Source organism: Nothoprocta perdicaria, unplaced genomic scaffold, assembly GCF_003342845.1.
Source record: "Nothoprocta perdicaria isolate Ctin4 unplaced genomic scaffold, notPer1 scaffold_96, whole genome shotgun sequence".
In the NCBI taxonomy this organism is placed as follows: domain Eukaryota; kingdom Metazoa; phylum Chordata; class Aves; order Tinamiformes; family Tinamidae; genus Nothoprocta; species Nothoprocta perdicaria.
This window is the reverse complement of record NW_020456265.1, coordinates 629,346-643,276: the sequence shown is the minus strand read 5'-3', so window position 1 is coordinate 643,276 and position 13,931 is coordinate 629,346. Positions and strand designations below refer to the sequence as shown.

Here is a 13,931-nt window from a genome sequence, read left to right as displayed (position 1 = left end):
TGTTAAATAAAAAGCCTGACTTGTAGCACAATATCTCCTACTTGTATGCCCACAAAATGAGTATTTGGCTTCACTTACTCAAAAAGCAGTAGTTAAAATAGATGACTGTGTTATAACCACATTACATAATCACTGGGTAGAGCATCCATAGCTAAATTGGTCTTTTTTTTTTTTTTTTTTTCCCCCAGGAAAGTAAAGTGCTAATAAATGTATAAATTTTGTTCATTTTATGGCCTTTTTTTTCTAGATTTTATTTAATTTCACCTTCAGGTTTTTAATAGAAACCAAATGAATTTAGACTGGGACTGAAATTTTGCCTCAACAAAGAATTCCATTGACACAGAATTTAACCTTTCTCATCACGCCGTTTGGTAGAAGGGAGCAGCTCCCCAACATGCCTGTTGAGAGGGATGTACATATCTGTATGTGTGTGTGAACATACATGTATAAATGACACAAAATGAAGATAACATATTTAAAATATACCTAAAGAAAATTTTGGAATTTGGGGTTATTTTTAACCACTATAACTGAAAGTTTGTGCTTTGTGCTTCAGCCTCATTGGTTGATAGAGCCCAGGTGCAAATAAAATCATCCCCGTCAGGAGCTATAATTTTCTGTTACTTTGCACTACAACAGAGAAGGGTCCAGCTGCATTTTCTCTCTTATGTCTGCCCATTTTCTCCTTTTTCTTCAGTCTCAACTGCTAAATAAACACCAGGAAAAGGTGAAACTAACAATTACAAAAYGATTTTTAGACAGCAAAAGAGAGCTTACCACGCAACAGTTGCTTCGCATACCAGACCAAATGCTTAAAAACCAGGCAGAAGGGATGTTAAATGACTAACACAAGGTGGCTTTTACTCTTGCTGCTTCCCCTTACRGTTACTGTCCCACCCTCAGTTCAGCAGCTTGTGCTGACAGACCTCGAACCCTGTGAGCAGGGCYGTGACAAACCTGAGTGCTGCTCAGGGGAGCAGTGGAAAGTCACTCGCATTTGCTCGCTCAGCTCCTTGGCTTTGTGCATTTTGTGATTTCATGCCCGCTCCATTTCCGGCACCGCTTCACAACGACTTGTCATCCAGTGACACATTCACCCTGACAGCCAAAGYGGTGCTTGTTGAGGGGTTTGTCCCTCTGTGCCGGGTCGTTCAGCTCGTCACCACTCGGATATTTAGGGTTGTCCTGGGCTTCTGTGCTGAGGGCTTCCACCTTGCGCCTTGGAATATTTGGGGACAGTTTGTTAGTGAGAAATGATGTGCCTTTACTGTGTTACCCAGTTGAAATCTCCGATTTAATTCTTCATTTATGAGAGAGCAGAGAGTGCCTTTGTGTGAGAGGCTGGTACCCAAACCGTGTTTTTTTTGAGGTAGTTATTTTTATGAGTGTCTTGCTGCTCCGGTACGTCGCAGAGTTCTCAGCGTGCTCGTAGGTGCAGGCAGCTGCCGGCGCCGTTGCGAGTGCCTGAGGACGTAGCAGGGCCGGCGCCGCCGAGGCCTCGGCCGAGCTGCTGCAGCTCGGCAGGAGCGCGCCGGGCAGCTCGGCTCTCCCCTTACGTGCGCCACGTTTCGGAGCCTTGCGGRCCGCCCCGAGCAGCTCCCCGGCCTTGGCGAGGCCCGGCTGCCCCGGGACGCGGCCCCTCTCCTCGTGGCGGCCGCCAGAGGTTGCTGCGGGCGGCCGCCGCAGCTGGGGAACGTGWGGACGGGGACGCTAAGCTCAGCGACAGGCCTCGTTGCGGTCCCGCTCCCCGGGGCTGAGCTGAGGGCCAGCCCTGGCCTCCTGGGTGAGCGTGGTGCGTTGCATGCAGGCAAACCTCCCTGGCGTCGTGCGCCCCTGTGCAGCTGCACGGACACAAACTGCATCTGTGCTTCTAGCCACGGGAGGGACCTTCTTGCACCAACAGTTATGTTTCCTAGTGAGCTTTTGGACAGGGCTTGAAGGAAAATTCGCTCCCTTAAAAAAAGTTTAGAGATTTTCCTTCGAAATTTTTAAAAATCAAGTCCTGCTTTGAATTATGTGTTACTCGTGTTTATATTTCTGATCGACTCAATAAACATTAGGGGAAAATGGATTTGTAATTATATACACCTAACAAATCTTAAATGGTTCAATATGTTTTAGAAATGAGAGAGTGAAATCAAGAAGGAAGCTTAAAGCTATGGAAAAAAATCACTGGAATGAATATGCTCATATTAAAAGGACGAATGTTGCAAGTTGTGTGGTGTATTTGTAATAATATAGTATTGCACTTATTATTTCAGTCTTTGCTTAAAATATGCAGTGGCAAACATGCGCAGGATTTTCTGSTGCATTGTATCAAGCACTGTCATTGTTTGCTAAGAGCTACTAGATACTTTAAGAACTTTAGATGCTTAAATAACTTTTAAAATTAAATGTCTGTTTCTATAAGCCTGTAAATCTGCTCTTACATGAGTTAAAATTATGCTTTTGTGTTTAGGACTTGCATGTTCAGACATTCATGCTAAGTGGATTTCTATTTTCAGAAAGCAGTAGGAAATGCGCTCTCTGCCTAAGCACAGTTTCCACATAGTCCTTCACGAGARCTAAAGCTATGACTTTTCTAAGCACTACCAACTGTGAATAAGTTACTATGTGGGTAAAAAACAAGCAGGATTGTATGTAAAGAATTTAKCAGCAGCCTGTCAAGGCTATGGTACTGCTCTGAGTGAAGATACAAGTAGTTTATGATGATCAATTCAAAGAATTGCTCATAAAACTTTTAAATGTCACCTCATCATRTACTGTGTAAGTGCCAGAAAGAAAAAGGGAAAAATATTTAAAGCATATTTTGTCCRAGAAGTTAAATGGAAAGAGTTCAGTTGGAGCTTTAGAAAACTGAGAAATGAGAAGCAATTTTACTGTAAGTAAAATTTTACCACTGACTGAATCACTGTTAGATCCTTTTGGGATTTAGAAGCTAGAGCTAGATTGCACTAGGAAAAAAAATACTCCCTTCTTCATATTATGCTTTCCTACCCATACTGCAGGACTGCAAAACAGTAAGTCTGTTGACATTCAGTATATAAAGAGCGTCACAGGAGAAGTAATGTCCATCTGAAGCTTCAGAACATGTGGTTTTTGAAGATGGAAAATCTATAGAAAGGTGTTACGAAAAGAAAAACTTTTCTCATTCTATATGGATATAACTATGAGATTTGGAAGATTGGAGCTATTCTTTAGATAGATAGCTATTTATAGGAAGGTAGCTGTTAATTGTAGTTTGGGAATTGGACTGGAGCTCAGTAGGAGCATCTTCTTCAAGGGCAAGGTGGCTTGTTTGCAACTTAAAAAACTTGAAAATTGAGGCTCCACATCACTGCAGTAGTGAGAGGGAGGGACACATACTGGGTTAGAGGATGAATTGATATGCAACAGCGTTGTGTGAAGTAAATGAAAGTCAAAAGTCCTCCTCTTAGAAAACTGCAGGGCAAGAATCCTTATAAATCGTTTTTGGTAGAATATAATACTGAGGTTCAATTGGCTAATATATATTTTCAGGATAACTATTATCCTGGAGAGTATAATGAAGAGGGGCAGATTTAGAATTGTATCCTCAAGTGCTGTTTGGGTAGCTGTGCTCATCTGGTAATATTTTGGAGGAATCATTTGTCCATACGTTTCAGGATCCTCCTGTACTTCTTGCACTCTTGCCCTTCCTACTTCAAATTTGATCAGTAAATTATTGGTAACCTCAATCAGTGATTAAGTAGCTTTTACCTCTTTTCCTGGCTTACATTCAGTATATGGTTTAATTAGCTTATCTTTTGATACTATTTTCTTTATTTATTTTTATAAATTAGCTCCTGTCTAATTCAGTTTAGAAATTTTCCTTTGAAAAACAAAATGGAGATACCCATGCGAAAAAGGCTGTTTTGTCACTAGGACTTCCCAAAATCTCAGTCCCATCCTCGGTGGAAAGAAGTCCCAACTCTAGAGCTGCCAAGTTAGTGTTCTAAAGAGGTGGTGAACACTTCATKCTGCATCTCTCAAAACAGCATTAGATGTTGCCAGAAAAATTTCTGTCAATATGTRACAGTGGTTTCAGTGCATCATCAGGGATAATGTTCCCAATATTTYATCTCTTTATTTCAGATTCAGTATGATTTATTTCTAAATAGCCTAAAATGAAGGAGAGAAAGATCAAAGTGTGGACACCTAACATTATGTGTGTACGTAATGCATTTTTAATTCATGTTTAATTTTATTTCCCTTCCTCCCAGGAAATCCACGTTGCTTTTCTGAAATGGCTCGAGCAGAATGTAGATGCTGARGGATTAATAGCATCCAGCAAAGTGTCTCTTAAATTTGTTTCTTCTGATGAAACAAAAATGGAGGTAACCCCGTCTCTCATGCCAGTCATCACGCAGATGGGAAGCTTCTCATCAGAACATTTCAGCCTGAAGACGTATCAACAGAACCTGCAGACAAAAAAGCTTGGAAAGATCCTTCTGTTCACTGAAGTTACCACCACAACAATGAATCTTCTAGATGGGTAAGATACTGATGTAGACCATCGCAAATAAGGTTTCTGAGTTGGATTTCAGATTGCAGTAACACACAGTGGTCAAAAGGAAAAAAGGGAGCCTTTCTTTTTTTTTTTTTATTTTCTCCTTAGGCTTATGTTTATTGCCTTCAGGCCATTCAAACTCATATACTTTTGTGATATACTGAGTACTTCACAAAAAAGTTCTCTGTTTTTTAGATGAGCATTCTTAATAAACTGTGAGATAACCTTTGAGAAAGTAGTTCATCCAAGTTCAGTTTAAATATGACAATCACAATCCCTAAATTTTAGAATGGAATTTATGTACAAAGCCTTTACTGTTACGTTTCAAAAATTGGAACAGTTTGATGGAAAAACTTGTCTTCTTTGGGAAGTCGATCCTCAGGACATGTTTTTCTATATGTGCTTGTACTTGCTGCTATTATTCCTGACACCCACTTTTTGAATATCAGTGAGTACATTCATTTGCAGAAGTCATAGTTCTTCTGTTGAATTTTACTGTTGCAAATAACCTCAGTTGTTCTGTTTTTTTTTTTTTTTAATCAAATAATCTTAGATATTATAATTGATGAGCTGACTGGCTATGAAAGTTTAAATTTTCAGCTGTAGGGCGTAAATTGCAAGGCTGATATCAATTACAGAGTATTTCTTCTTGCAAGTAGTGGAGCTCCTTGATATTTTGTAGCCTGACTGTCAACACTTTTACTAAATGCCATCTGAAATTAAGCACTTACAGTTTTGTAGATAGAAATTAGCAAATAATAACTTTTGCTAAAATATTGTAATTTAGACAGAGAATCAATTATCCTTAAAAAAAAAAAAAGAAAGACTCTAGGTTTGAGTGTGTGTCAATACTTGCACACAGAAATAATTGTTACTATCTGATTTCTGTCACTTCCCTCCACTCAGATTTACACCCCAGCAGCTGCCTTTATTAGGACCTTTGGACATAGGCAGAGATACTAGTTCAGTAAGAATCCAAAGAGAAAATGGCTGTTTTATTGGTGGGATTTGTAGTATTTGTTCCTTGATTTTTAGTATTTACAGCGTTTCCTACCCCTGGGGTTGAAATCAGACTTACTATTGTGTAGCAACTGAAGAAGTGGGGTTTCAGTGTAGCCTGTGCAGGCTCTCCAGGCTATGGTGGTGTTCTCAGTAGCACCAGATCAACACAGCTCAGTAAGGTGAAGCACCTCGTGCATTCAGGCCTGGGTGGCCCTTTAGATGTGCCAAGCTGAACAGAATCAAGTCTGCCGGTTCATCTGTGATTTTGTGCTAATGAAASGTAAGGGAGTGAAAGGAAAGTTCCTGATTTTTCAGGGATCATGGAACCTTTCTCCCTCTAAGGTGATGTTCCAGCAGGCCATTCAGCACCCAAGCTGCTTTCTTACATAGGTCATCCAAATGTAAGGAAGTGTTTACAGATCCACATCTTCAAGATTTTCCACATCATGAAGCAAGTTGAGTGGTCAGTTTTTAGCTATGATGTAAAGCAGAAGTCCTATCTTTAAGCAGCTTCTTACCGGGAGGATAGTCCTAGCCAGATTGGAATTTCAGCAATTAAATGGAGCTTACTGAAAACCTTTTGTTTTAATTAATCAGGGTCATTGTGGTAAGTATTACGATTGATGATATTGTAAATATATCATTGTTGTGACTAATAAAATAATTTCATCCGTGTGTGCATGTGATTTCAACTCAGCAAAGCACCTGGAGGCTTCGCAGAGGGTAACAATTCACAAATCGCTAGAGACAGTTGCAAAAATTTATTGGATTATTTTTGTTGCACCGTTTTTAACATACGTGCAATAGCAGGAGAAGGAAGGCTTCCTTCCGCGCAGAAGGTAATTAATTCCCTTGTAATGTCAGGAGAAGAGAGGACAGGTCCATCGGAGCAAGCAAGCATTGCACGACAGAGCCCTCAGCCTAAGTGAGGTCTGTGGTGAGCAAGGCCCCGGGCCTGGCGCGGCCCTCCCTGCACCCCTGCCCCACAGCAGCAGCCCCCGCGCCCCTGCCCCACAGCGGCCGTGCCGCACCACCCTGAAGCTGGGGCGCTGCCCCTGCACCCTCGCGCCGCCGCGGGACCCCCCAAAACCCGCGCGCGGGCCGGGGCCACGGGGCTGGAACTAATTTAATGGCTGAGTGACCTCACGGGGAGAAACAGCCGGAGCCTAATGGGGGCTTTGTCTGCCTTCCCACCCGCGCTGGTACCGTGCCAGTCAAAAGTCAAGCAGGAGAAACAGGTGGGAACTATTAGGCCTGTCATAAAGTTTGAAAAATTGATTCTGGAGCCCAAGTGAATAGATTGGACTTGACAGTGTTGTCCTAAAGATTCGGCGGGGCAATTCTGCCGTTCSCCTCGGCAGCCCCCCGGTTGGCGGCGGTCAGCGCCAGATGGCGCGCGGCGGAGCGGAGCGGCGCGCGCGGCGCCGATGCCTCCCAAATCAAAGGGCTTTGGCCGAATGGCTAAACAAAGGTTTGCTTAAGTGTCACCTCCTTTGAAGAGCTGCTCTCCTTCCTGTGATTTCGCCCCGAAAGCTTTCTTGAACCATTGGAGAGTGTATGTAAAAGTAGTCCTGGTTTTATTTCTTCAATTAAAAGTCAAAATGTGTAGCAAAGATGAGAATCCCCTGTTTGTTTGTTTGTTTRTTTGTTTTCTTAAAAGGAATTTTTTTCTGCAAGTCATGTTTCAGAAGAAACTTATTCCACTGTGGCCGGAACAGACTAGCCCGTCCCCAAGCCGTTCCACTAGCACCATCTCCTTGTAGTTAAGAGGAAACCGTTATTATTAGGGATGCAGCAAGTGCAGCAGGACAGAGCAGCACTCCAGGCATGCGCCTCTGAGGCTCATGGCTCTTGAGAAGGATAAATATTTCTAGCACTCATTTAACTGGCTTGAATTCTTTACTGCCSCCAATTTCCTGTTTTAGTGTTCTATCTGGCAGGAGATTTGATTTGTACATGATTAAGGCAGCATGTGATTATGCTGAACATGCCATGCCGCTGTGGATAGCTTGATCCTGGTATTTGGGAAAAAGCACCAAGGTGTGGAGGGGATGCCGTTGTTAGGAGGAGTTTGGTGCAGGAATGGTGGACAGCTGTGGAAGTGACATGCAGGAGAACGTTGCTTTCCTAATTGCTGAGTAGGATATTTAAATAAAATGACAGTATAGAATAAATACTTTCCAAATGGTTAAAGGCTTTGAAAACGAAGTGCACTCTTTGCATTGTTGCTACCCTTTTAGTTTGCTTGTGCTTTTCCTTGTTCATATTGTTTGAAATCCTTTAAGTTGGACTAATTTGGAAAAGTTCTAATTTTGAAAAGTGGACATTAGTGCTCCCTTTTTCTCCATGTAAACTATGTAGGTTTTAAAAACAAATTAAAATCAGATAAGGGGAAGGGAGAGGAGCAACCTGAAGGTGAATGTGGCAAAATGCATCATATAGTCTCTGTGCTTGTACTGCGTTTGATCAGCAGAGGTGTGGGTTTAAAGCCCAACCGTTCCCTTATGACTGGGACTGCAGGTAAATTGTTGGTGTGATAACTGCCCAGCTCCATGGACCTTTTTTTTTACAGATACAAAACCAGTTTATGACTGTTTTAGTTGGCTGCGTCGTAATTTGGGCTTCCTTGGCTGGGTGGAGGAAGGAGCTTTCCTTGGTAGTGGACGGACAAGTGCTGTTACTGACCTCGCATTTTCCTCCTCAGGAGGATGTTGGGGCTGTTGGATTATAAAGGCTTCAGGGAACGGTCCATGTTTTTTTGGCCTGATTAGAGTATCTGAGTACATTAATTGTCTTGTATAAATAAATGTCGTGTCACCAAGGTGAACAGTTCAGAAAACACATGCTGCCACTTAACGACAAAAAAATTATATCCTAGCTCAGGTTGGCTTTTAAATTTAACTACAACAAATTTCCTTTCATTACAGATCTATAAAGTTATTTTAACATAAAGTCTGTCAGTGGCATCTGTTTCAGAGTTGTGCTCAGTGCTAAAGTAGGTCGGTGCTGTTTCACTCGTGTCCTTAAAGGTGGGTTCTCAGTGGCTGTGCGATTATGGATAATGCCCCATTCTGCTGCTTTATGGCTTCAAGTCCAAGTCATTTATAACTTTTGTAAAAGTAATGCTCCCTTCCCTCTCCCCAAATACWTGTGAGACAGCAGGAAAATTCTGGTGGTCAGGAAGGATGCCTTTCTCTCAGGAAATACACTTTGCTGTTGGATGTAAAGAAAAATGTGTGCTGATAAATTCATCAGCTACATTTAAATGCTGTATGCAGAAATATCTTTCCTGCAGATACAGAACTAAAAGCTGTTTTCTCGTTTTGGATAACTTGTCCTTCCTTCTGCAGAAAGCTTTTGTTAGAGAGCCTAGTGCTTTTTAAGCAACAAAGTGAAGTTTCTTATTTTTATTTGTTTATTTCAGCTCTACTGGGGGACAGAAATGCTCTGCTTAGTGAATGTCTGCCTTAAAACCTAAAATTAGATAGTMGTGGCAGTAGACTTGCACTTTACAAACCTGTAAACTTTTAACCTACATCACTGCCATTTAATTATCCGTGATAAATTTCCTTGCTCTTTAGATCATGACTGTTTTGGGTTACTAACATTTAAATTTCCCGATATTACTTACAGGTTTGAAGTTGCAGCAGCGTTTTCTCTTGGGGGGGAAAAAAAGTTAGTGCTGATGGAATAACTGCCCCTATGCTCATGTTCCTCGAGGATTTTCTATTTTCAATAGCAATTTTGTGCCTTCCTGTGGTGATAAAGATTATCTCAAATAACAGAATATGTTAGTTTCCCTTAAATCAAGTTAATTTAACAGTAACTTTTGCTAATTTAGTCTTACATGTATAATATTTCATACTTTATTCTTCCACTCCCTGACCGCTGCTCTTTTGCATGACCCGGTRTTAGGGCAAGCTGTCCTTCATCCTGATAACAAAAGATCGTGCAAGAATTTTTGTAATGCAGCCAAGAGCCTGTTCCCTTCTTTGCCTGTAGAAAGTGAGGAATTCGGAAGTTTTTGGCACTGATTTGGTTCTGTGCCATTCCCAGACTCTTCCCTCCAATACTATTTTTCATGACATGCTTGCTGAAAGATTTCTGTATTAGGATTTGTCATCTCCCTTGCGCCAATTTTCCTTGCCTTTCTTTCCACCTGTTGTGAACGGTTCTTGAGGGCACTTAACAATTAGGTCCCTATTTTTCTGTCACGCACCTTGTGTATCTGATTTTTCATGGAATTGAAAGCAAAATATGGTCCTTTTCCACCACCCCCTTCCCCGTTATGTAAAATTAGTAGATTTTCTTCCTGTTAATAAAGGGGGCCCCCCTCCTTGCCTGGTTTCTGTCCATGTAGGGGGAGGCTTGATGTTCCCAAAGGGGATTGGGTCATAAAAAAAAGATACCCGTTTTGCAGAGCAATTAACCCTCCCTGAACTCTTATAGTAGATTGTGTTACCCTGCTGCTGGAAGGTCCCGAACAATTCAAATTGTTGTATGAATGCACATGCATCCTTGGAAAACCCATCATTGGTTAAATATGAGAGGTAACCCTATAAGGCTGCACAGTTGAAAACAAAAGCTCGAGAATGGAGATGGAGGGGTTTCAGTAACAGATTTTACAACTCCATTTAACACACTGCTTTTTCATGCACACATTTTGAAACAGGCTTTTCCTATTAGGATGCATAGCTTAAAATCTTTGGGKTTTTTTTTTTTGGAGAAAACAGGATTGACTTGAAAAAATACTTTGTGTTACTCATTTGCTACGTTTGTGATTGCTAGCTCTGCCTTGGAATTTTGAGCTCTTTCTCTTACTTAGTAAAAAGAAATGTTACTTACGCCTAAACCACCCAGAATCACTTACATGTGCTTCCAAAGAGGCTTCTTGCTTTTTCAGAAAAAAAAAAAAAAAAGTGGAATCTGGGAGTGTTTAGGGAAGAAGAGGAGGCCAGTAGGCTTTGCTTTGGCAGCTCCTCTGGCCCTCACACTTGCTTTAAGGGATGGGTAGGACCAACTTCAGTCCTGGAAGTGGAATGATGCCTACRAAGTAGTTTTTGTCTTCTAAGCAGCTGATGAGAGGAATGCCTCTCGGCATTTGTTATTTGAAACTGCAATAAAGATCAGAAGAAAAATTAAGAGCAGGCACATAAGCCCTGGCTTACTCTGTGGAGATGCCTTTTTTTTCACCTCGACTCCACCGGGAATGTCAGATAACCAGGCTTCCAACTTAGAAACTTGAGGTTAGATCATGGTTTTTGGTTTCCATTTTGTACTTTCCATCTCTCTGCATTTGGGGAAAAAAAAAAAGGAAAAAGAAAAAGCATTGGAATTAGAGTGGTATAACACAGGTGGGCATTAAGGAACGGCACCTGTTCCATGTTGTTATGAATAAACATATGGATTTTTGTCTCTTCCTATGCTGCCAGTCAAGAGATTGGGATTTGACTTGTGTCCACATAATTCACTGATTGTTTCCAAGGCCTAAATCTTTCAAAGCTTGTATAATTTCTACCTGAAGCAGTAAAAATAAGAAAATCSCACAGAATCTGAATTCGTTACCTAAATCCCCCTGGCCTAATTTRTTTTCACTTATACTCCTAGTTAAAATATTTTAAGAATCTGTTTGTATTCTTGAAGGCTTGCATTTATCACACCTCATATCATTTAGCCAGAAATGTCRTGGTCTGTAGAACGGTGTGTAAAAAGTGAGGTTCCCCCACTGCAGTTTTGTGATCCCCAGGATTGCTATAAAACCTTGCACCTCATGTTTCTTTCAAAGGAATTTATTAGCATTGTTCTTGCTTAACTGCTAAATGTGGATGGACTTCCACAAAAAGGCCTATTTTTTTTTTGTAAACTTGATACTGTCCTTTTTTAAACTGATTTATATTTCTTGATTTATCAGTTGATATTTGTAAACTGATGATACTAAATAAAAGAACACAAGTAACTCTTTAGAAAAAAAATGTGTTTTATTAAGCAGTTGTGGAATACAACTGTAGATTGTCCTTTTTAAGTGTTCCCAAATGGACCATCCCTCTGTCCATTCACAGGTGAATAAGGCAGCCGACCCTGAAGAGGAAGTAAGAAAGGTAAAAAATGTATGGAGATGGAGGGTGATATGTAGGAAAAAGGAAATAAAAGCACATCATTGAAGGAAAGCACATCCTATCAGTATTTCCGTAGTAAACATGTCAAGTGTAGGGTAAAAAAAAGTGCCTGGTATGTGAGAAGATTGCAGTGTTAGCTGGGGAAAMCTCCACGTGTTGCAAGAACGCCTGCATCCGTTCCTGGCCGGGAGCTTCACACTCCCCTGCTCAAATGGCAAGTCCAGTGTGGATGGATACTTTGTGTGGTGTTCGGTTTTGATTTCTTCTGAAGTCAGAGAGGCTGGTAATAATTCCATTTAACCATATGCTGGTTTGACTCTTCATTGTTTTTATTTGAAAATTAAGTATGAGAAAAGGAGATATCTTTTTTTTAGGGATGTTCAAGCTAAAAACAGTTTTGCTTATAGACTTGCATAATTTGCAAATTATGACATATTGCTTTGTTCGTTTATTTTTAGTCTCTCTTAAACATTTCTTCCATCGTAAAATTAGTTGAATGCCTRACCAGACTCTCAGGCCTGCTGATATTTCATGCTTTAAAAAATGTGGCTTACAATGCATTGCTATCTTTTTGCATAGTTTAATAAATTGGATGTTACATGATAGTGGACAAGTTTCAGAATTCATTCTGCCTGACTCTAATGSTTTGCATCCATGAAATTATCATTTTTATTCAAATCCCAGAATATGAAGTTAAAATTGCAAAATAGAAGGTAAAAATTCACCCGTTTCTAAAGCGCCTCAAAGCTTCTAGGTAGACTTAAGTAGCCCATGGGCTCAGTTAAGAAGAACAAGGTATTTTTATACTGCTGTATCATCCTTAAGCTAAAGTATTTCACTCATGCCACCAACTGCTTTGTTTAAAYGTGAACCTTGTTTTTTTCTCATATCTCTAAAGGAGACACCAGCTTGTTCACACCAACTAGTTACTGCAGAACCAGGTTCCTTTTAAGAGTGTGTACTGTGCAGTGTGATTGCTGCCCCGAAACTGTAATTTATCTTGAACACTTGAAAAGTACCATGCAGATAATGTTTTAGTGGCTAAAAATAGTATTTCATTCTTCAGTGGAGTAAACCAGGGCTAGRTGCCCTTCGAACCAAATAGTTATTTAATATACTGGTGTAAAGGCAGGTGTGAGTGATATCAAACAGGCTTGCAATGTGTTTTAGAACCATTTAGTTCTGCCATTGGCTATAACTAGCAGACGAAGTTCTGGTGTGGTACCAAAACCGTTCTGTTTGATGGTTGAATATGGACCCTTTCCCAACCCTGAGAGGAAGACTTTTCCTGCTTTCTATTTTCTTAGTTTTCTTAACCTTTTTCCTCCAATAAGCTCTGTTTGTGCTACTGGCTTCTGAAGCAGTTTTGTTAAGAGCATGCGTTTATGAAATAAAACAGAAGAATGCTTGTATGATCTCAATAAGCCATCTGTTAGGCTTCCTTGAAATAAGAAAATAGTCTAAAATATCATCCATAGATACATGAAAAAGAAATAATATTATTTTACAGCTGTAAAGTTTCAGGACGGGAAATTAAATAAAGCCGTTCTAACTCAATGCTTCGTTTATTTACAAAAGGTAGAGCATGGACCTTGCATGGAGTACGGTACCAGATGTGAGATATAAAAGAAAATGCTGGTGGCCACCTGCTTTAATGCAGATTTAAACTCTTGTGTGGTGGTTACGTCATATAGAATGCGTGTGATAGAGAGTAATTTTAAGTTAGTCGACCATATCAGCATAGTAAGGATCAATGCCAGTGGAATGTGCAGAATTTTCCATCGCAATTTATCCATCTGTTTCCAAAAAAAAAAGAGAAGTGAAATAACCCTCCTTTGCTAAGGGATTTGAAAAGAAGCAGTTGAGGGGCTTGGATACTTCTTGCAGCGTTAGCCAGGCACCGCAGGCCTTCTACCTGGAAGGTGTTGGGAAGCCAGTAGGGTGCTGTGACTCTGGCTCATTTGCCTTTCTTCTTCTTGTGCCAGTGTTGATCAGACAGTGGTTGCACTCACGCTGCTTTCTTTACATCACGGGTTTTGCCGAAGTGTGTTTTGCCCGTCAGAATAGTGGCAGGGTGCTGGGCAAGGCCAACAAGGTGCCCTCACGCCGCACAGCGCCAGCGGCCTCCAAGGCCTAACAAGAGGCGAAACAAAAGCCTCTCCCCAACAGGCTTCTCTTTTTCGAGGCAGGACAAAAATCTAAGTTTTTTTTGATGCAGCCGGTTCAGATGATCAGAAAAATACGGTCTGGAAAGCCAGCTTCAGTCAGAGCGTGTCACCTGGCAG

General features: G+C 40.9%; 1 protein-coding gene across 2 annotated transcripts in view; it reads left to right on the top strand.

Moving 5' to 3' along the window:
- The window catches only part of HLCS (holocarboxylase synthetase), a 109,066-nt gene that overhangs the window by 35,280 nt on the left and 59,855 nt on the right, over nucleotides 1-13,931 (top strand). For both annotated transcript variants that reach the window (XM_026053038.1, XM_026053037.1), the window contains one exon: nucleotides 4,242-4,513. In XM_026053038.1, the coding sequence (XP_025908823.1) occupies nucleotides 4,242-4,513 (272 nt within the window). The remainder of the gene's footprint in view (nucleotides 1-4,241; nucleotides 4,514-13,931) is intronic.